We start from the raw sequence: 24,466 nt of genomic DNA on the forward strand, positions 1-24,466 counted from the left end.
TTTACAAAGAAGTAAAGCACTTTAATACTCAGTGTTTCCAATGTTTTAAATTACAGTATACTAAATAAATATTAGTTTTACTATTTTTCCGTTTCCCTATACATCTATAAACAACAGAATTTTTAATGTTTTGGCAAAAAATTTTATTGTGGTCTAAAACACATAAAATTTACCATCTTAACCACTTTTAAGAATACAGTTGAGTATATTCACATTGTTGTGAAACAGATCTCCAGAACTTTTTTCATCTTACACATCTGAAACTCTACACATTAAACAACAACTCTCCTTTTCCCTTTGCCATACTCCTGGTAACCACCACTCAACTTTCTGGTTTTTGATTGCTTTAGATACCTCGTATAAATGGAATCAAACAGTATTTGTCTTTTTGTGACTGGTTTATTTCACATAGCACGTCCTCCAGATTCCTTTGGGTTGTAGCATTTGGCAGTATTTCCTACCTTTTTAAAGCTGAATCATATTCCCTTGTACATATACACCACATTTTATTTATCCATTCATCCACTGATGGACATTTGAGTTGCTTCCACCTCTTGGCTGTTATGAATAATGTTGCTATGAACATAAGTGTGCAAATATTTCTTTAAGACCCTGCTTTCAATTCTTTTGTATAGATACCCAGAAGTGGGATTGCTGGATTACATGGTAGTTCTATTTTTAATTTTTTTAGGAACCCCCTCACTTTTTTCCATAGTAGTTGTATCATTTTACAATCCCACCAATAGCGCAGTAGGGTTCCAATTTCTCCACATCCACAAATAACTTCACAAATAACACTTGCTTTTTTGGGGGTTTTTTGATAGTAGCCTCCTCATGGGTGTGAGGTGTCATCTCATTGTGGGGTTTTTTTTTTTTGGTTTGTTTTGTTTGTTTGTTTGCTCTGTTGTTGTTTTTTGGGGCCACACCACGCAGCTTGCAGGACCAGGGATCGAACCCGGGCCCTCGGCAGTGAAAGTGCAGAGTCCTAACCACCGGATGACCAGGGAATTCCCTCTCGTTGTGGTTTTGACTTGTATTTCTCTGATGTAATGATATTGAGCATCTTTTCATATGCTTCTTGGCCATTTGTATATCACCTTTGGAGAAATGTCTGTTAAATAAAATCCTTTGCCCATTTTTTAATCAGATTATTGGATTTTTTGTCGTTGAGTTGTAGGAGTTCTTTGTGTATTCTGACTATTAACCCCTTATCAGATATATGATTTGCAAATAGTTTCTCCCATCCATAGGATATCTTTTCACTCCGTTGATTGTGTCTTTTTGCGCACAGAAGTTTTTAAGGTTGTTTTAGTCCCATTTTCTATTATTGCTTTTGTTGCTTATGCTTTTGGCATCTTATCCAAAAAATCATTGTCAAGTCCAAAGTCATGAAGCTTTGCCCCTATGTTTTCTTCTGGGAGTTTTATAGTTTTAGGTTTTACATTTAGTTCTTTAATCTATTTTGAATTAATTTTTGTCTACAATGTAAGGGTCCAACTTCATTGGACCCTTACATTGTAGACAAAAGAAGGGTCCAACTTCACTCTCGTACATGTGGATATTCTGTTCTTTCCCCATTGAGTGGTCTTGGCACACTTGTTGAAGGTCATTTGACCATATAGACAAAGATTTATTTGGGGGATCTCTATTCTGTTCCCTTGGTTTATTTAACTGTCTTTATGCCAGTACTACACTGTATTTAATACTGTAGCTTTGTAATATGTTTTGAAATAAGAAAGTGTGAGTCCTCCAACTTTGTTCTTTTTCAAAACTGTTTTGGCTATTCAGGGTCCCTTGATATGCCATATGAATTTTAGGGAGAATTTTGCAGCTTAACTTTTTAAAAAATATTTATTTATTTATTTGTTTGCACCAGGTCTTAGTTGCAGCTCCTGGGCTCCTTAGTTGTGGCATGCGAACTCTTAGTTGCAGCATGTATGTGGGATCTAGTTCCCTGACCAGGGATCAAACGCAGGCCCCCTGCATTGGGAGCGTGCAGTCTTATCCACTGCACCACCAGGGAAGTCCCTGCAGCTTAACTTTTGAACTCAATAATATTCCTTGGAGATTTATCCATATTCGTACATGTACATCTACATCTATCTCATTCTTTTAAAATGCTGTATAATGTATATTAATGATATCATGATTTACTTTGAAAATTATCCATAATGACTGTTTCCAATTGAACCCCGTGGCCCGGGTTCAATCCCTGGTTGCGGAACTGAGATCCCACAGGCCACACGGCGTGGCCAAAAAAAAAAATCTAAAATACCTATAATCTCACCAAAATGATAGGCAACGTAACACAGATTTTGGAGATTTACAATACGGAGATTAAATCCTAGATCTTCCACTTACTAACTGTGTAACTCTAGGCAAGTTACTTAACTTCACTAAACTTAATTCTCTCACCTAAAAACTGAAGACAATAATAATACCTACCTCTTGGAGATTTGTGAGAATTAAATAATACTTTGTATAGTGTTTAGTACTATTCTACATCTATACTATATCCTATACTATAGATTCTCTAAGGAAACAGGTAACTAAATCATGGTATATCCAAACAATAGAAATTTACACAGTCATTAAAAATGACGTAGATCTGTATGTTCTGACTTGGAAATATTTCCCAGATTCAAAATAAAAAACAATATACAGTAATTTCATGTTTAAAAATGTGCATGTTTATATACATGGGTATAAAAATGGCCTGTATAGTGTGACATGCATATGAAACAAAGGTCTGAAAAGTTACATACTAAACTGTAAAAATGGTTTTGGGGAAGCAGTGTAGAGAAAGAAATGAAAAGAGAAGTTCTACTTGTTGCTTTTTGCATTTACAAACTGTGTGAAACTCTTACAATGAAATGCACTATTTGGTAATGAAGAAGCCAACAAAATTTTTTTTAATCTAAAGAGAAATTCTAATTGTAAAAAAACCCAAAAATTTAATTAAAGAATTGCTTTACAGAACCTTCCACCTGTTGTTTTTTGAAACTTGAAAACACCATATGAAGAACAATTTTAGAGTGAATATAGCAAATAGGTCGTTTAAAACCTTCTGACTGGGCTCATCTTGAAGTAATATCACAAAAGGTTTACTTTAAAGCAGCTCTGCAGGAAGACTTGCCAGATTGACCTGAATCTTCTGACCTCAAGGGACCAACCTTGGATAGAATAACCACCTGCTAGGTCTCTCCTGGCTTTTGTTAATCTGGGCCTTCTGGCTCATTTGAAAATTGGCCACCCCAGCTCCCCTTATGAGGCTCAGCAATCCATGTAAATCTCTCAGCCTCAGCTGCCCAGGGCCACACAAGTAAACCACTACAACCGTGGACTTTTCTTAATTCCTAAAGGAAATCAGTGGTGAGGGAAAGACGACTTCCACAAACCATGGGGTTTTCCATGATACACTTATGATGCTGCCATAAACTAATCAAAATAAAAGGATTGCTATTTTCAGGATTTCCTTGAATTAAGTTTGTAGATCAAGAAGAAGCTTCTAAAAACAATTAAATTTATTCACTGGAGAAGAGATGAAAATTAAGAAGAACCAAGGGTGTCCTCTAAAAATAACTTCAGAAAGCTAGCTAGCACAGTGTAATAGCTCCAGACTACTTTATAACTTCACAAATGAAATCCACTCTTTCACAGGCAACATGGAAATCCCTAGGAACAATTTTTATGAAGCTCAGCTGAGGAATTCATTGAAACGTGAAACCGATTTTTTTTTTTTTGCGGTATGCGGGCCTCTTACTGTTGTGGCCTCTCCCGTTGCGGAGCACAGGCTCCGGACGCGCAGGCTCAGCGGCCATGGCTCACGGGCCCAGCCGCTCCGCGGCATGTGGGATCTTCCCGGACACGAACCCGTGTCCCCTGCATCGGCAGGCGGACTCTCAACCACTGCGCCACCAGAGAAGCCCTATTTCTCTCTTTTAAATGAAGATCAGAAATTGCTAGTTAGGACTCTTTTTTCAATGATCCCTCTTATATTGATCTACATATTAAAATCACCTCCAAGCCTTGTCTCTTCCATGTGAAGTAACAGCTTCTCTTCATTCTTTCCCCCAAAAGTATTTATATTCAAATTTCAAATGCTTCTCCCCCTGCTCTTTAAAGAGTATTTGATTTCCATACGAAATGCTGAACTCAAGGGCTAACCGATTATTTGAAGGGGGCAAGGGAGAATATTAATAGGAGAAATAATGAGCTCGTAAAATAGTTCAGGTGCAGGGAAAATTCAGCTTCATAAACTTTTCTTTTTCGTAATAGTGGGACATATGGGATGAATTGAAATCTGAGACCACCTAAGCCAGTTAGGATACTATACAGTGAAGAAATTCAATGAGCAAATATGCTGAAAACCCTAAAATGACTCCAAGAGAAAGAATAAAAAGTCAACATCTAAGCAATATTTTTATAAGTCATTTACTCTTTATGGGCAATGAAGGAGCAGTAATAAACAAGAATTAAAAGAGTGATGTCTGCTACCAAATGTAAAATAGCTAGCTAGTGGGAAGCAGCCGCCTAGCGCAGGGAGATCACCTCGGTGCTCTGTGACCACCTAGAGGGGTGGGATAGGGAGGGAGATGCAAGAGGGAAGAGATATGGGGACATATGTATATGTATAACTGATTCACTTTGTTATAAAGCAGAAAGTAACACACCACTGTAAAGCAGTTATACTCCAATAAAGATGTTAAAAAGAGAAAAAAAAAGAGTGATGTCTGATAACTTTATAAAAGTGTCTTTTAAATGGTGTTGTTAATGGAAGGGTGCCTTCTGGGTCACAGATATAGTGAAGAACTGTTTGGTCCATTCAGACTAGGGCCAGCTAGATGGTTCCTGGGTCCTCAAGGTGCCATATCAGTCCTAGATGAGAGAGAAATAAGCTTCTATCTGATTTAAGTCACTGTTATATAGGGTCTTTGCCCTAGGAGCCAAACTTGCATCCCAACTAATACTGATAAAGTCTGATTCACTGAAAAAATTGAGGGTTTTTTCCTTCTGTAAAACAGAATTGTGCTCCCAGAACATGGCGATCTCACCAAGACATTACAATCCAAAGTCCTTTCTCTGGGCATTTCTCTCCAAAGTCATCATCCATGCTGCAAGAGAGGCTTGTAAATGAGCTGTCAGTAAAATCAAAGTGGCTCCCCAGCATCCATAAATCAAACTGAAAGACAGCTAATATATATTTTATATATATATATATATATATATATAAAAATCCTTCACTAGTCCGTTAAAATTAGCTCCGTCAGACTGTCCTATTTATGTTTGGGGAATTCTCCCTTGTCACACAAGCTTGAAAACTCAGTGGTCTTTGAATTCTTCTCCTTATGCCCTTATAATAAGCAGTTGCTGCATATGTTAAGACTGTGTTTGGCTGCATGTAAGAGGAACCCAACTAAGGTGGCTTAACTGAATAGGGGTATATTTTCCCTCAAAACCAGAAGACAGGAGTGGGCAGTCTTGAGCTGGTATGACATCCAACTCCATAACAATTATCAGAAACTCAGGCTCCTAGTTTTCAGCTGCATGGATCTTAGCATGTGACTTTCATAGAGCTTGAACACCTTCTGTGTTTGTCTTAGCCTAGGAAACAGAGACTGGGGCAAGATAGAAGTGCTCCTGCTTTATTGGGTTTTATAATCCCAGAGCATAGAACAATAAACAAAACAAAATTCCTGCCCTCAGGGAGTACATTTTATTGGCAGAATCACACAATAAACAAATAAATAGATATATTGTGTAAACTAGAGAGGATGGCAGAAAGTGAGTTCTATTTTATATAGACTGACCAGGGAAGGACTCTCTGAAGAAGTTATATTTGAGCAGAAAATTGAATGGAAAGAATGAATAAATTATGTAAATATCTGGAAGACATTCCATGCTCAGGGAAGGATGATTGCAAAGATCAGAGATAAAAATGTGTTAAACATTTTGGAGGAAAAGGAAGGAGACAGTGTGGCCAGAACCAAATGAAAGATGCCAACAGAAGTAGGGCATGAAGTTGGAAGAGTGGACTTTGGGGACCAGAAGATACCAGGTCTTATGGGCCAAATGGTAGGATTTCATTCTAAGGATGATTAGATGGGCCATTGGAGGGTTTGGGGAATGAGAGACAAGAGTAGAAGAGTAGATGTCAATTAAGAGGGCAATTGCAGTGGTCCAGGAGAGAGGATGTGATGGATGTGGTGAGATAAACACTGAGGTCAAGAAGGAGCAGGGCTCCCGCTCAGGGATGGGGGTCAGGAGTAGGACGGCCCAGCAATGCAGCGCTGTCCCCTGACTCACCTCCAACAACTCTCTCTCTCTCACTTTCTAACTCCCGGCTATACCTGAAAAGAAGAGGAGAAACCTAAGCCTGGAGCCAGACTGTCAGGCTCCAACCCCAGCTCTGCCACTTACTAGGTGTATAACCTTGAATAAGTTACTTTAATTTTCTGTGCTTCTTCTCTATCTTCCTCACCTGTAAAATGGTGATAATACTAGTACCTATCTCTTAGATTGCTGTGAGGATTAAAGGCTTTATTACTTGCAAAATGCCTAGAAAAGTGGCCACCATCTGGCATGATAAGCATCAGTAACTATTAGACATTCTCAACATCTTGAATATGTTGTATCTCTCTCACCTCTCCACCTGGCGCCTGCTCTTTCCTATGCCTGGAATATAGTACTTGGATTAATTTCAAACTCAGCCTCCATGTCACTGCCTCCAGGAGATCTTTTCCATCCACTAGACTAGATTCAATTCTCCTCTTGTCTCTTGCCCCACCACTCTATTCCTCCCCTCCAACAATGACCCCCCCATCAAATTTTCCAATAATCACTTGTTTTGTTGTTCGATTTTCTTACTAGATCAAAAATTCTGTGAAGGGAGGAACTATTCTTGTTTGTCTTGTTTACCCCCACATCTTCAAGGCCTAGCACAGTGCCTGGAAAACAACAGGCATTAAATAAACACTGAAGAAGTCTATTCATCTAGCAACCTTCTAATATTAGCAAAAGTCCCCACAGAAGAGGATGTGGTAACCAAGCATCAGAACCACATTACGACTTTCTTGGGTCTTAGTGCTTTTGCTTTCATTGGCCCCCTTTCTGCTTCAAAAATACATGTATTAAGAAGTACATTTTAGGGACTTCCCTGGTGGTCCAGTGGTTACGACTCCGCGCTCCCAATGTAGGGGGCCCAGGTTAAATGCCTGGTCAGGGAACTAGATCCCACGTGCTGCAACTAAGAGTTTGCATGCCGCAACTAAAGATCCCACGTGCCACAACTAAAAGGATCCAGCATGCCACAACTGAAGATCCCGCACGAGGCAACGAAGATCCCATGTGCTGCAACTAAGACCTGGAGCAGCCAAATAAATAAACAAATAAAACTTTTTTTAAAGTATATTTTATAATTGACTTGGCATAAAGATGAATATAACCCAGACTAGATTCATTATTATATATTCATTGTTATTATATTTGTTTTTTAAATTCTGATTTTAAGAGAAATTAAAATTATTAAACATTTTCTTCTATTTTTATAACATTTTATATAACTCAAAAAACAGTGCTTGTATAAAAATTCACACAAAGTTGCTAGAGAGCATATAATTTCTAAAAATGTCCTGGGTTTTTGCTACATTCAGTTTTCTAAGGATGTACTCAAATCAATGGTAAAATGCAGACATTATGCTATATTTTATGATCTTTGGTAAAACTACTCTCATTATTTTGTCTCCTCACAGTATTAACTCTGATACCCACTTGGTGTAGGGTCTGCTATCACTAGGATGTGAGAAAAACATTAAGGCTTGATCTATGTGAGGCAAGTAGCTCCAACTGACAGTCAGAGCCCCTTAGCCCCCCATCCCCACTTCATATCATGTATCTACACAGCAAGGCAGGGTAAGAGCTCAATGGCCTCCAATCTGGGGTCTCGAAACCCGCCTCTTCAATCAGGCAAGAAGTAAACATTTGGGGGCAAAGGTGGAAACTGAGGCCATCTCTGCAGGAACCCGAGTGGCCATGCTGTGGTAGGGTAGGCCGGTGACTCAGCATTTAAACAGCTAATCCATTCACCACTAAGTAGATCCCATTGGTTGGTTGATGATTGCTGCTGAGGTGGTGCCCCTCCCCCCAAACTTAAAAAGAAAGGAAGGTTTGGAGCAAACACGGAAGGGGGAAGGGGCACACTAACACCCATGACACTGGACATTGGGGGCAAAGGTGGAAACTGAGGCCATCTCTGCAGGAACCTGAGTGGCCGTGCTGTGGTGTGGTCAGGCCAGTGACCCTTAGCATTTAAACAGCTAATCCACTTACCACTAAGTAGATCCCACTGGTTGGTTGATGATGGCTGCTGATGTGGTGGCTCCTCCTCCCAAACATAAAAAGAAAAGAGGGTTGGGGGCCAACACTGAAGGCGGAGGGGCAATTTTAAAACATTTTTGAGGGCCTCAAGCACTGTGCTCACTATGCCTAATAGATAAGTTGCCCCACAAGTATCAGCAATGGAAGGGTTAAAGCAATGGAAAAAAAAACTGTAGATACAGAGAACAGAGTAGTGGCTACCAGAGAGGGGTGGGGGGAGGGTGAAATGGTAAAGGGGAACAACCATATGGGGACAGACGGAAACTAAATCTTTGGTGGTGAGCCTGCTGTAGGGTACACAGAATTAGACATATAATGATGTACACATGAAATATACAATGTTATAAACCAATGCCACCTCAATTTTAAAAAATTATATTAAAAAAAAAGCAATGGAAAAAGTGAGACAGGAGCAAAGAGAGTTCCAGAATCTGAAATTAACCTGACTTCTGGGATGAGTCAGACCATGTAGTTGTAAATCAACGAGAATGCTTTCAGCTGCAAGTAATAGAGTCCTGACTCCAACCCACTCAAACCAATAACAGGACCGTCCAGAGGTATGGCAGGGTCTGGCTTAGTTGACTCAATGACTCAACAGTGTCTGCAGAGTTGCAGGTTCTTTCTAATTCTCTATTCTTCTGTCCACAGCATTGGCTTCATCTAAAGTCTGGTTCCCCTTTGGTCATCAGATGATTGTCAGCAGAAATGGAGGCAATATCCTCCCTGTTTATATCTAGTGAGACAGCCAAGGAATTTTAGTACTTTTTTGCCATCTGACTGAGCCAATTTCAGTCATGTGCCCAACTGGACCAATAATTCCCTGGAGAATACCCCACACTGGCTGATCTAGTAAATCAGGATCCATTCCTGGAGCTAGGGCTGTGGCTACACCAGAACAACATCAGGGAATAGGGAATGTCTGATAACCCATTCCACAGCTCTGGAACCCCCTCAAGGGTTCAAAAGTTACAGAATGAGCTATCATACATGAAGTATATAAAAAAATATTTATATCAAGTAATAAAAAGTACTTCCATCAAGTATAAAAAAGGGTCAAGGGATCTTTTATGCAAGGGAGGATCTTAAAGGGGATTTCTGGAAGTGTTTTCAGAGAAAGCTGTGCTGTGACCCTCAACCCAAACCCCTCCTCTTAAAGGGCGAAATGGAGGTGGGCAAGGACCTGCCCTCCTGCCTCAAACCTTAGTGAGTGGGGATTGCACAGAGCATTGCAGAGAGCTTAATAAATGACCCCTACATTTGGGTGGCACATGGTTGGAACCGATGCTTAGAAAATTCCGGGGACCCTCTATTGGTGACATTGTCAAATCACAGACCTCCACGACGCAAAATCCAAAAGTCAACACTCAGTCTTCATCTTATTTAACAGATCAGCAGATCAAAACTGTGGAAGCAGTTTCTTCACCTGACTTCCAACAGGCCAGCATTCCAGGTTTTCCTCTTACCTCCGTGGCCACTCCCTCTCTTTTGCTGGCTCCTCCTAAACCTCCCACTCCCCGATGAGGGAGAACCCCAGGGCTCAATCCTTGGACCCCTTATTTTCTCTCTCAACACGCCTCTCTACGTGTTGGCAACTTCCAAGTGTCAATCTCCGGCCCAGGAGACCTCTCCTCATTTATCCAGTGCCTTTGGAAAGTCTCCACTTGGATGTCTAATGATATCTCAACATGTCCAAAACGAAGTTCTTGGTTCCCCCCCTAAAACGTGCTCCTTCCTGACTTCCCCATCTCAGGTAATGGCAACTCCATCCTTCCATTTGCTCAAACAAAGAAGTTGGAATCATCCCTGACTCCACTCTCTGTCTCATATCCTACATACAACCCATCAACAAAAGTATTTTGGGAGTTGTCTCTACTTACAGAATATATCCACTGTAGGTCACTTCTCACCACCTCCTCCATCATCTTTTACCTGGATTACTTCAAAAGTCTCCCAACTTCCCCCTTCCTTCCCTACTTAGATGATCACAAAAAGCTCCCTAGTTTTTTCCCATGTCTAAGCAGATGGCTGCCAGAATAAGCCTTTTTAAAATGTGAGCTGACATCATTCTCCCACATAGACCCCTCCAGGTGCTTTCCATCTCATTCAGAGCAACGGCCAAAGCCCTGACAATGGCCTATCAAACTCTACAGCACGTGCCTACCCACCGCCAACGCTTACACCTCTCTGACCTCATCTCCCCTCACTCACCTCATCTGAACAGCTCCTGTTCTTCCTTGACCCCTGGGTCTTTTCATCAGCTGTTCTCTCAGCTGCAATGCCTTTACCCCCGGAAAGCCACATGGCCTGCTCCCTCAACTCTTTCAAATATCATCTTCTCAGTGGGGCCTTTCCTGACCACCCTATCTGAAAGCACAACCATCACTACCTCCCCATTCCCATCCCTACACCCTGCCCTGCTTTATTGTTCTTCATGGCACTTACAAAGCATGCTCACTCCTAAAGTAATTTAGTTGTCAGTCTCTTCCCACAAAAATATAAACTCAATGAGGGCAGGGATATTTTTGCCTGGGTTGTTAAATGCTGTATCCCCAGCATCTAGAACAGGGCCTGACATATAGCAGGAGCTCAATAAATACTAGCTGAATGATTGCAGGAATCTTGCTTTCTATAGTTAACGTATTATTTGAATATTTTCTAAGAAGAAAATGTTTGTTTATCCATTCAACAGATATGCATTCAGAGCAAATTCAAGCCTAAGTACTATGCTAGATGCTGAGTCAAGACTGCTGAGCAAAACTGAGCTGACTACCCTGCCTGGGATCATGGAGTTGAGTCTTGTGACTGATATAATGACAAAAGGAGTGTCAAGAACTGGAAGGAAGGGACACAGGTAGACAAAATCATATCACAAAGAAAGCTGGCCCTGCCTGGATGAGGTAAAGGTGGGTGGAGGAAGGGATCTAGGGGACCAAGAAAGCCACAGGAGACTGGAAGCCTGGCTCCATGTTATATAGTTTCTGCAGGATTTTACTCAGGACTGCCTCTGTCCAGTATCAAAAGTGTAAGAGGTGTGCTGCATGCTACATGATGATAATTCCCTGAGAAAGCAGCACCTGAGCCAATGAAGATCCACACCTGTTACTGATAAGGGGTAAAGGTCGGGTAATGTGGAGGCATGGAGCTGAGGTGGAGGAACTGTGTGGGTGAAGGTCCTGGAGTAGGAGGGAGTATGGCACATTCTGGAACACAGAGAGCAAGGGGAGGGTGGTGGGAAAAGGGGCTGGAGAGGGAAAGGGTGGGCAGGGCCTGGCATACTCTCTGAAAGATTCCAGCTTTATCCCGAAAGGAATCAAAAGCCATAGGAAGGGCCTTGTTTGTTTTTGTTTTGTTTTGTTCCATTTGCACTGCAGTGACGCGACAGGACCTGTATTTTGAAAGTATTATTGAAACTACCTTTGTGGAGGATAACTTACCTGAGGTACCTGACCAGGTGCAGGACAATCAGTCAGGAGGAAGCAGAGGAGTCCAGGGGAGCAATGCTGGCAACTTGTCCCAGAGTAGAGGCAGGAAATGGAGAGAAGTCGACCGACTGAAGAGGCTGTATTATGGGCTATGTGTCTATGTGTGCTATGGGCTGAACTGTGAACCTTCAAAATTCACATGCTGAGGCCCTAACCCCCAGTACCTCTGAATGCGACTGGATTTGGAGACAGGGTCTTTAAACAGGTAATTAAGGTAAAATGATGTCACTCAGGCAGGCCCTAAACCAATATGCCTGGTGTCCTTATAAGAAGAGGAGATCAGGACACACGCACAGAGGGAAGATAATGTGAAGACACAGGGAGGAGAAGGCCATCTACAAGCCAAGAAGAGAGGCCTCTAAAGGAACCAAATCTGCTGACACTTTGATCTCAGATTTCTAGCCTCCAGAACTGTGAAAAATAAATTTGTTGTTTAGGCCACCCAGTCTGTGGTATTTGCTATGGCAGTCCTAGCAAACTAATACACTGTGCAAAAAAATTTTAAGTGAAAAGACTTCCCTGTTGGCGCAGTGGTTAAGAATCCGCCTGCCAATGCAGGGGAAACGGGTTCGAGCCCTGGTCCGGGAGGATCCCACATGCCGTGGACCAACTAAGCCTGTGCGCCACAACTACTGAGCCTGTGCTCTAGAGCCCACGAGCCACAACTACTGAGCCCGCGTGCTACAACTACTGAAGCCCGCACGCCTAGAGCCTGTGCTCTACAACAAGAGAAGCCACTGCAATGAGAAGCCTGTGCACTGCAACGAAGAGTAGCCCCCACTCGCCGCAACTAGAGAAAGCCCGCGCACAGCAAAGAAGACCCAACACAGCCAAAAATAAATAAATAAATAAAATAAATTTATAAAAAAAAAAAAGATTTTAAATGAAGAATAAAACCTTTGAAAAATAAAAACATATACTCGATTTATTCTAACTGAAATCAGGGTGGTATATGACGGTAAAGTTCAAGCAAAAGAGCCTTTCTTCAGTGTTCCCAGCGATGGCTTCTGTAATACAATTGTATCGTCCCTAAAACGAGTAGTAAGAAATACAAGTAATATAAAACGTTAGATGCTTCTATTTTGTAAGACTTTTATAAGAATTTTATCTTACTAGGAGAAAGCCATTTAAATTGAATTGGTTTTTACTTTCTCAGTTTTCTAACCTAGCCTATGAAATCTTCAAACATTAGATATAATTTGTAACAAAATAGGTAAAGAATATGCATTATTAATGTTTATATTAAAATAGTTACCAAAAGTGAAACATGTGCAAAATTTCATTGCATTTCTAATGCAAATATCTAAAATTACATCATTATTATCCATGGAGGCAGTTACTGAGTTATACACAATGGTCCTACAGTGCTTTCACCCAAAGATCATTCAACATATTAACAATGAGCATTACTTTTAGCAAGGTATGTTGGAAGGAAAAAATAAAATTTAAAAAGGGCTTTCTTTGGTGTAAGTTTTCTGTTTTTCCATATTCCACAGAAAGAAGAAAGAGCAAAATATCCAAAACCAAAAAGAAGTGAAAAAAAGCCTTGAACATCTTAATCTTGAATCGATATTTTTAGAAGTTGTGAATCGCTTGTTTCAAATTCTTAACACATCTGTTACTGCAAAAGGTTAAGGAAGTACAAAATGACTTGAACAATACCTTAGAAAATCGTATTTCCCTGAAGGAGAATGTTATTATTGTATTCACAGTCTCTGCAACCAAAATACAAAATACAAAAAGTTATTGGCTAACATCAGGTGATTTTTTTTGTTTGCTTGCTTGTTTGTTTGTTTGCTTGTTTGTTTGTTTGTAGTACGGAGCGCACCTCTTACAATTTTACTACTGGCAGAAGTAATCCCAAGCAAAATTGTAGAGAAATAATGAATCTTATACCCTGGCTACGATTCTCCTATGGCTTCCTCTGCCACACTGAGCCCCTCTCAGTATCAGCCTATATCTCATCCCTTAGCGGATACAAACTTGTAAGGCCCACTGGTCTCAATAATGAATGAATGATGAACAAGCTAGTGCTAATATGCTTCATCCCAAGTTACGTATATACATACTTATTGATGCTGCCTCTTAGCAGGGAATGATAAAGAAAAATCTTCCTAAAGGTGGAGGAGAGATTTGGGAGGCAGCCAGGATACCAAAGCTCCTTCCATTCCCACCACCGAGAAGCCTAGCTATATAGTCACTTGAAATGCACAGCCATGGGCCTGGCCCTGAGGAAGCTGTGGGACAGAGTCAGAAATGCAGGAAAAACCACACTCCACTGACCCAGTCAGAAACAACAAAGGAGTGAACTTACAGGGTAGGGATAGAAAGAGAAATGTTCTGAATGTCTAACAGAAGTAGTATTGACCAAAAATCTTTCTTAAAGTAATATAAGTAGTCAAGTGCAAACTGTATGGATTATTTTTCTCCAAGTTGGCTAAAGACAATCCTTACCAGCAAATGAATAGATTATGGCTACATCTATACCTTCATTTCTCACAAATAAGCATTTATTTATTTGCTTCTGGGAGTATTCTGACTAGGGGTACTAATACATTAAGATGTTGGTTCTTGAACTTAGTAAAGTGATCATATCTTCATGATCTTACGATCTTTCATTCAAGGCTAATCCAATTCAAATTTAATAGTTCGACCAAAATTTATCGAAAGCCTACTATGTACCAGGGACTGGGGATACAAGGGTTAGTACAATACCATCCTTTCCCTCAAAGAGTTAAAGTCTTTTGGGGACACAGACATGCAAAGAAACCATTCCAAATACAATGTGCAATGAAAAGATGCAGTAAGGATAAAGGCAGGATAGCATTTTTGTTAAGAGTGATGGCTCTGGGACCTGAACTGCTTGGATTTGAATCCCAGCTTCTCTACTTACTCAATGTGTGACCTTGGGCAAGTCACTTAACTTCTCTGTGCCTCGGTGAAATGACAGTGCATAATAACACCTTTATATTGTACAATGCCGACTGTAAACACAAATATCAGAGCATTTAACTCTGAGGCAGAATCACTGAAGTTTCACAATTTATATTTCCTGGCTCATCCCCAGAAGATGTCTGAAGCTGGTCAGGAGAAAGTGACCTAAGCCAGGCTCAGGAAGTCTGGAAGGAGGAAGCGAAGGTCCCCCAGGCATGAAAGAATCTGAGGGAATGTTCCCTGGCACAGGGCGCAAGGTAAGTGTAGAAGCTCACAGGCACCCAGGGGCTGATCCACAATGACCTGGGGGTGGGTGGGGGGGGGACACCTGTGCAAAGCCTGGGCCTGACAGCTGCCTGACAGCGTCGCCCTCCCACATGCTGCCAGATGCCTCATACCCCAGAGCGGGGCAAGGAAGCCAAATCGGGCATCTTTCCTTACCACAGGCCTGCAGATCCACAAGTGACCCTCAAAGGTTTTGCAACCTCCGTGCAATACCTCCACGAGCTACCTGCCGCCGGGGAGACCGTCTGGCCCCCACCTAGTCACCCACTAAACAGTGCCACGGTGCTGCCAGCCCAGGTGGGGCGGCCAGTGCCATACCCCAGCCCAGACACTGCAGGATACCATGCCTGCCCCTGACCCTCCCTGCTCCAGGCCTCCACCAGGGGCGCAGGGTGGCAGGTGTCACTGGATGGGATGAGAGGGGAGATGCCAGGCAGGGCCCAGGGCGCCAGCAGGTAGTGAGTAGCAGGAAGCCAAGAACCTGTCCAGGGGAGGTGGGCACATACACCACTATCCCATCACACTTTGTGTAGAAAACACACGCTCAAAGATAAAATGACTAAGCATCTCAAGACTGTGATCCCAGAATAGTACACCCCAAATGTGAAGCCCTTCTGAGTATGGGGCCCTGGTTGTGAAGCAAACCCTGTCAGCTTTGTAGGAGGGAGGGAGATGGATGGGACTTGAGTTTGAGGAAGAAATCAAGAATAACTCCCAAGGGACTTCCCTGGTGGTCCAGTGGTTAAGACTCGGAGCATCCACGCCAGGGGGCACGGGTTCAATCCCTGGTCAGGGAACTAAGATCCCGCATGCCACACTGTGCAGCCAAAAAAAAAAAAAAAAAAGTAACTCCCAAATTTCTATCTGGGGAAACTACCCAAATGTTTACCAGGTCACATGGGAAGGAGCTCTAACCTCTGCTGTGGAGTAGCCCTCTTTTTCAACTGTTTTGTCTTTCTTTCTGAGAAAGACACATCTCCCACTCTCCTCTTATGGGAAGTTAGCTTGAAGCCTCTTGAAGGAGCCAAGAGAGAACCAAGGCAGAGTCAGAGAAAAGGAAGACAGAACCTCAGCTTAGGCCCTTCTCTGCTCTTCCCAAAAGGGATCCATGCAGTTCACTGGTGGTCCCGTCCAGGTCTCCTGGCAACTATGCAGGATGCAGGACCCAGGTCTCGGATGGTGTTATGGGGTTGCACGGTGTCCCCCCCAAAAGATATATTCAAGTCCTAACCCCCAGTACCTGTGAATATGGCCTTATTTGAAAATAGGATATTTGTAGACAGTCAAATTAAGATGAAGTAATTAAGGTGGGCCCTAATTGAATATGACCGTGTCCTTATGAAAAGGGGAAATTTGGACACGCAGACTGACATGCATAGAGGGAAGACCCCATGAAGGCACAGGAAGAAGATGGTCATCTACAAGGCAAGAGTCTCCTGGGGCCGTCAGATCCTAGGAGAGAGGCCTGGAGCAGATCCTTTCCGAGAGCCTTCAGAGGGAGCACAGCCCTACCAGCACCTTGATCTCAGACCTCTAGCTTACAGAACTGTTAGATGATAAATCTCCGTTGTTCTAAGCCACCCAGTTTGTGGTACCTTGTTACAGCAACCCTTGCAAAATCCTGAAAATAGGGCTAACAGACTTAGCAAGTTTAAAACACCTTTGAAATATCCATTTATTTATTCATAAATGTGTTCTTGAAAGCAATGAAGGTGTGTGTGTGTGTGTGTGTGTGTGTGTGTGTGTGTGTGTGTGTAAGAAGTGGGGGGACTTCCCTCGTGGTCCAGTGGGTAAGACTCTGAGTTCCCAATTCAGGGGGCCCAGGTTCGATCCCTGGTCAGGGAACTAGATCCCACATGCATGCCGCAGCTAAGGAGTCCATGTGCCGCAACGAAGATCCCACGTGCCGCAGCTAAGACCCGGCACAGCCGGGTCTAAATAAATTAATTAAACAAATAGTTTTTAAAAATAAAAGAAGTGGAATGATTATGTGTAATTTTTATTTTATGTTCACTTGCCCATATTTTCTAAATATCATATCCTAAAAATGTATGACCTTTGTAACAACAACAAAAAGGAAAGTTATTTTAAAAGTTGGTAAGTATGCTCCTTACTCAATTGATTCCCAGATTTTCAAGGGATGGTTGACAGCATCAATGCTTCTTAAATCAGAACGTCCTGAGCTCTAAGCCCATATATTCGGCTGCCAGATGGACATGTTCATTTGAATGTTCCCAAATGACCTTGAGCCCAACGTGCCAAACCAGAACTCGTTATCCTTCTCTTTAAAAATCTGCCTCTTCCTTTTGCACACGTCATTTCTGATAATGGCCCTTCCGTCCATCCAGTCAACGGCCCTGGAGCAGTTCTTGATTTATCTAATGTTTGCCTGCCACATGAGATCAGTCAGCACTTCCCGCCTGTCCTGTTCCTCAGTACGCTCTCTTTCGTCTCCTCCTCTTTACCCCCAGGGTCGCCCTCATGGTCCCTCACACAGCCTCCCAGCTGTGTTTCCTTCCATCCAAGTTTCTTGCCTCAGCCAACCCCACCTCCTTTTGAGACAGGCTGGGACCTGGGACCCTTTGCGGCAGTGCTTGCACCTGGACTAACGTCTCCTCCAGCAACAAAGCATAGAGAAACTGTAAGGGAGGAAAAATAACTGCATGCAGGCCCAGCTGGGACAAATTATGGACAACAAGATACAAAAAGGCCAAAAAAACCCCAACTGCCACTTCTGAAGAGCCGGAAGCAAAAACTGGGTGTCGGGAGCAAAAGCAGGGTACTGCACATGCCCCCTGCACACAACGCCACCTAAGGGGTGGGCAGACCACCTAAGCCAAGCCTCCGGACGACCCCTGGACACACCCCTACCCTCACCCCGTATAAGGAACCAGCCCGCCCTCCTCGGGAAGGGAGCGAGCAAGGGAATCTGTTACGAGCGGGGGCTACTCATTGTTGCGGTGCGCAGGCTTCTCACTGCGGTGGCTTCCCTTGTTGCGGAGCACGGGCTCTAGGCGTGCGGGCTTCAGCAGCTGTGGCACGTGGGCTCTAGAGCGCAGGCTCAGTTGTTGTGGCGCACGGGCTTAGTTGCTCCGGGCATGTGGGATCTTCCCGGACCAGCGCTCGAACCCGTGTCCCCTGCATTGGCAGGCAGATTCTTAACCACTGCGTCACCAGGGAAGTCCCTCTTATCAATTTCTATCGATCAGGGAAGGCTAAGAACCCTCGTCGGTAACACTTCCATAAGGACCCTACTTATCTGCAAAAATGGAAATCTCAGTGGGTCATCCCCACCCACTAACAACAAGATGCAGGCCAATATTTTATGCATGACTTACATGTTGGCTCCTTCCCCCTTTTCTAGGCTCACCTCCAGCAATTCCCCACAAACACATTCTGCTCCAGCTACAAAAAAGCTACTCCTCAAATAAAACATATTCCTTCATGGCTAGATACGTTTGCGTATGCTGTTTCCTCTCAGGGAATGTCCTTTTTCCTCACTCTCTGATGTTCTCAGACTCAAGATTCTAATAAAAGACTCTCTGAAGCCTTATCTGAGTTCTCCTGTCACAGTAAGTTGGTAAGTATGCAGTTAAGACTAAGAGCATATAATCTATTAGCATTTATGACATTTCCTTGTAACATTTGTTCCCATGACTATTTTTCCCAGAACAGAGTGACCTTCTGAAGAGGCAGAACCTATCACTCAACTTTGGATCACCACAACCTAAATCATGACTCGCTCAAATTAGGTTCAACAGATGTTTGTGGAAGGCAGGGAGGGGAGGTGGAAAGAAGCAGGCAGGCTGGGTTGAGTCTGATACATCTTTGATCTCAAGAAAGTGAAACTTTGAAAATTCACATAAATGTCACCATAATCCCACAGAGATTAAGTGAAATAATTGTAAAGCTGTTGTATGAGAGAAATGGACACTTTTTAAACAACAGTAATCTACCAAGAGCATTTCTTTCGCTTTTTTGTTGTTGTTGTTTTGGTTTCTTTTTTTTCTTTTTTTTTTAGGCCACAGTGCAGGCTTGTGGGATCTTAGTTCCCTGACCAGGGATCGAACCCATGCCCCCTGCAGTGGAAGTGTGGAGTCCTAACCACTGGACCAGCAGGGAAGTCCCAAGGATTTCTTTCAAAGGGAAAGAAAGCATGGCCAGTGGAAGAGTAGCTCTTAAGAGTTAGGAGGCTTCTCCATTACCAGATCTCCAAATGACCAAGGGCACGTTACTGAACCACTGCAGACATCAGTTTCCTCACTTATAAAAATGATAGGACTGGGTTTCCCTGGTGGCACAGTGGTTAAGAATCCGCCTGCCAATGTAGGAGACACGGGTTCGAGCCCTGGTCCGGGAAGATCCCACATGCCACGGAGCAACTAAGCCCATGTGACACAACTAGTGGACCTGCGTGCCACAACTACTGAAGCCTGCACGCCTGGAGCCTATGCTCCGCAGCGGGAGAAGCCCACGCAAGGGAGAGTGGCCCCCGCTCTCCACAACTAGAGAAGGCCTGCGCACAGCAACAAAGACCCAATGCAGCCAAAAATAAATAAATAAAATGAATAAATTCATTAAAAAAAATGACAGGACTATAAAGTCAGGAACAAAAGAAGGATCCTATTATGCACATGAATATTTAATCACCATACTTCTTGAATTTTCACGCTGAGCACTGTACTGAGCTTTTTAACACACATTCTCTAATTTAATCCTTAAAACCACGTAAAATAGGTTTCACTGTCCCCATTTCCCAGATGAGGAAAACGAGGTTGATAGAGGTTAAATAACACCCAAGGTCACATTGCTGATAGGTAGAAAAGCTGGGACACAGACTCAGGTGTTTATGGCTCTGAGCCCAGACTCATAAGCAATGCCAGCTCCACAATGTGTATGTGGCTTGGGGGTGGCAGACAAGTTAGAGATGAGGAGAGTTAGATGGCTGGGAGACATATCTTGAAGCTTCATTTGCATAGCAAGCAGATTGGTTTACTTAGAAACTTTTTTTTTTGGCCACACTGCACAGCTTGTGGGATCTTAGTTCCCCAAGCAGGGATCGAATGTGGGCCCTCGGCAGTGAAAGCGCAGAGTTCCAACCACTGGACCGCCAGGCAACTCCCAGAAACATTTTTTTTTATTGACTGCTAAAAAATGTATAATCCAATTGATGTCCCTGTCAAAGCAAGTATAAGCCTTTCTGTTAAGAATTTTTATATTACTCTCATTCCATTAATTCTCTACCCTTATTTTCCATTTTTGTCCCATCTAATTTTTGTCTATCTAATTTATGTTATGTTGCTCAAATTAATGTATGCATGTAAACTACCTGAAGTCTTTTTTTAAACAGGAGAGGGCACTGGTTAATGGTAAATAATTATAGGGGAAAACATTCAACTGCAACAGTAATTTTTAAAATGTTAATAAAAAACAATTACGCTTGGGGGCTTCCCTGGTGGCGCAGTGGTTGAGCATCTGCCTGCCAATGCAGGGGACACGGGCTCGAGCCCTGGTCTGGGAAGATCCCACATGCCGCGGAGCAGCTAGGCCCGTAAACCACAACTACTGAGCCTGCGCGTCTGGAGCCTGTGCTCCGCAACAAGAGAGGCCGCGATAGTGAGGGGCCCGCGCACTGCGATGAAGAGTGGCCCCCGCTCACCGCAACTAGAGAAAGCCCTCGCACAGAAACGAAGACCCAACACACCCAAAAAGAAATAAATAAATTTATTTTAAAAAAACAAAAAAAAATTAGGCTTAATTTTTTTAACCTAATAAAGTTTTTTAAAAACTTCTTTTTTAAAATGATAATGCCCTATACCCTGAGAAAACCATAATTCAGAAAGAGTCATGTACCACAATGTTCATTGCAGCTCTACTTACAATAGCCAGGACATGGAAGCAACCTAAATGTCCATCAGCAGATGAATGGATAAAGAAGATGTGGCACATATATACAATGGACTATTACTCAGCCATAAAAAGAAACGAAATTGAGTTATTTGTAGTGAGGTGGATGGACCTAGAGTCTGTCATACAGAGTGAAGTAAGTCAGAAAGAGAAACCGCACAGCACAGGGAGATCAGCTTGGTGCTTTGTGACCACCTAGAGGGATGGGATAGGGAGGGTGGGAGAGAGGGAGGGGCTATGGGGATATACGTATATGTATAGCTGATTCACTTTATTATAAAGCAGAAACTAACACAGCATTGTAAAGCAATTATACCCCAATAAAAATTTAAAAAAATAAAATGATAATGCCCGATGTTAACAAGACAGAGATTAAACTACTATACGTATACATTGCCGGTGGTACAATGTATAAACTGATACAATCTTTCAGAAAAGCAATTCGGCCTTACGTAAACAAAACCACATAGATTCAAACCATTTAAGCTCAGAATCTCCCTTGGAGTTATGTGTTAACTCCTTCTTCCAAACTTGAGAATATTCAAATCTAAAATATGAGAGTATTTATATATGCATTATAATATTATTTATAATAGTAAAAATATCAGAAGAAAACTAAATGTCTAATAGGAAAATAGTTAAGTAAACCAGGGCATACCCACTAAGGGAGATGTTTCGTTTGTAACATTTATACTCTGATTTTTAAACCACATGGATTATCTGGCCAAATAATTAAATAAATTAATTTTTAAAAAGAAAATAATTATAGTACAGTATACTTACAACTGCATAACAATATGCATGAATTAAACAATGAGAACAAAATACTCCAAAATGTTCTTATTAATATGATTCTGTGACTTTTTGATTGTTTTCATTTTCTAATTTTTGTTAATGTGACAATATGATATATAGAATTATTATAACTATTTAAAATACTAGTTTAAAAATTATTAAGGAAAAATTCATGGGTTTACAATAAGTGACCTTTAAGTTCCTACCTAAAGTTTGAAATTTTATGATTCTGTGAATAATTCCAGGGTGGAAAAAAGGGGAGAAAAGACACTGAGGGAACGAATGTAACTGCACAGAAAAATCTATTGTGTTTTTATGAAAAATAATAAATGCAAGGTTTAGAAACAGAGAACCATAACCAAGGGTAAATATACAGTATTAATCTGAACAAGGTAAAAATTTTAATATCCCTTCAAACACACCAAATAAGTGTCATCTTAATAATAATCCAGTAACATAATTGTAAAATATTGTTTAAACTGCTAATAGAAAAACTTTGGATGGAAATAAAGAATTATTATCAGAAAAGGAGCTTCACATTTTTAATGTATTTAATTTTCATAGCGTTCTCATAAGGTATTATACTCTATTCTGAGGGTAATACGAATTGAATGCTTACCTCCCTTCAGAGCTCTGCAAAAAGAATAATCATCATCAGATCCTCGGCAAATAACTTCTTTGCGCACTGGGAAATTCACGGACTTAAAAGATACATAGATATTGAAATATAAGCTTTTTATGTCTCTTCCTTAAAAAGAAAAAAATTTCATTAGCTCCTCAAATAAGGTATTTTTTAATAAATATTTAATAACCAACATTTACTGTATACTTAAAATATGCCCTGTGCTTTTCCTACATTATTTCATTTAATTATGACAACTACCTATAATGTGGATATTATTATCCTGTTTTGTAGATGAGAAAACTGAAGTTCTGAGAGGGCCACTAGTTGATTGTAATCAAATAGAATGTTCCACAGTGAGAATTATGTGGGCTATGCCTAAAAATAGAATAACCTATATTTTTGAGAAAACTATCAAATGAAAATATAAAATTTCCAGTTGTAGTCATAGTTCCACTAGGAAATTCAAACGAGAGGGAAGGGAAAGGAAGTTTTTTTTTTAAAATAAATTTATTTATTTATTTATTTATTTTTGGCTGTGTTGGGTCTTTCATCGCTGTGCGCGGGCCTTTCACTGTCGCGGCCTCTCTTGTTGCAGGGCACAGGCGCCAGACGCGCAGGCTCAGTAGTTGTGGCTCACGGGCCTAGTTGCTCCGCGGCATGTGGTATCCTCCCAGACCGGGGCTCGAACCCGTGTCCCCTGCATTGGCAGGCAGATTCTCAACCACTGCACCACCAGGGAAGCCCAGGAAGGTTGTTTTGATGAAAGATTTCTTGGAGAACAAAATTGAACCTTTTGATTAAAAATTAAATAGATGAGCTATTTATTATTTCCTCAGGATCTCTTTATTACCAATGAAGATGGAAAATTCCAGGAAGAAATGCATTTTGCTCAACTCTTCTAAGTTACTCAGTTGGCCCAACTGGACAAGATGCACAATCTTTTTTTTTTTTTTTTTTTTTGTGGTATGCGGGCCTCCCTCTGTTGTGGCCTCTCCCATTGCGGAGCACAGGCTCCGGACGCGCAGGCTCAGTGGCCATGGCTCACGGGCCCAGCCGCTCCGCGGCATGTGGGATCCTCCCAGACCGGGGCGCGAACCCGGTTCCCCTGCATCGGCAGGCGGACATGCAACCACTGCGCCACCAGGGAAGCCCCACAATCTTTTTTATAATGAAAACAATTATTGTAACCACTACCTCATGGAAAGTATTTTCCTAATAAGGTCACCATGATTCACTGTAGCCATAATAAAAATTTTAAAAAATTTTTTCCATCTTTACCTTGAACTTGGCTATGCAGAACAGAACTTCCAGCTCCTTCCTCAAAACCCTGTCCTTCCTTTGGTGTTGGTGCTACCACTCTCTTCTTGTTGTCCTCCAACCATTCTGACTCCTCTCCCCAGACTAGCTCACTGACTCATCTTTTTTAGGATTCTCAGTGCTTCTCACTTTTCACACTGCACAGTCTCCCCAGCATTAAATACCACATAGGGTAAGAACTCCCAAATCATCATCTTTAGTCTCAACTTTTCTTTTAAGCATCTGTCCCCTGTGTGAAGTCAGTATCTCTACTCAAATGTCACTTATTACCACACCCAAAAGATCCAAAATTGATTTCCTTATCTTCATCACCAAATCAGCACTAGAATTCCTAATACCGGTCAATCCTACTAGCGTCCCTTTTATTCCCATTACCACTATCTCAATGCAGGCTCTCGTTACTCTGAGCCTAAAGTACCACCAAACTTCCTTACTTGTCTCCACTTCTCTACTTTCAGGGTAAAGTGTAGAGAAGAAGAACGTTATACAGTCTGTTTCAAACAGTGGCCCCGTGGCCCACGCCATGGACATGGACCTGAACCTTTCTCAAAGCGGGGATGTGTATAGAAGTTGAAGAGCTGTTTTCACAAGGGATGCCTTGAGATACAAGCACATGGTAGCGTGGCATCCAATGATAATGCAGAACAAAGAATCTTCTTCCATTTCTGTGTGGAACACACTATGATTCCAGTCTTCAATGATTCCAAGAAAGGAAGTGCTGCTTTGACATCTCAACCCTTTACAT

At 41.9% G+C, this 24,466-nt stretch overlaps 1 protein-coding gene across 3 annotated transcripts in view; it reads right to left on the bottom strand.

Annotated features, from left to right (window-relative positions):
• The window catches only part of LY96 (lymphocyte antigen 96), a 78,046-nt gene that overhangs the window by 37,571 nt on the left and 16,009 nt on the right, over positions 1-24,466 (bottom strand). Inside the window, exons 3-5 of one of the 3 annotated variants that reach the window (XM_028500255.2) lie at positions 22,399-22,527; positions 13,521-13,573; positions 10,968-12,887 (exon numbers count right to left, since the gene is read on the bottom strand). In XM_028500255.2, coding sequence (XP_028356056.1) covers positions 12,789-12,887; positions 13,521-13,573; positions 22,399-22,527 — 281 coding nt within the window. In that variant the 3' untranslated portion in view covers positions 10,968-12,788. Of the gene's footprint in view, positions 1-10,967; positions 12,888-13,520; positions 13,574-22,398; positions 22,528-24,466 lie in introns of those variants that run through there. The other 2 variants (XM_007116442.3, XM_028500256.2) reach the window with 2 other exon arrangements.

This window comes from Physeter macrocephalus, chromosome 15, assembly GCF_002837175.3.
Source record: "Physeter macrocephalus isolate SW-GA chromosome 15, ASM283717v5, whole genome shotgun sequence".
NCBI classification, from domain to species: Eukaryota; Metazoa; Chordata; class Mammalia; order Artiodactyla; family Physeteridae; genus Physeter; species Physeter macrocephalus.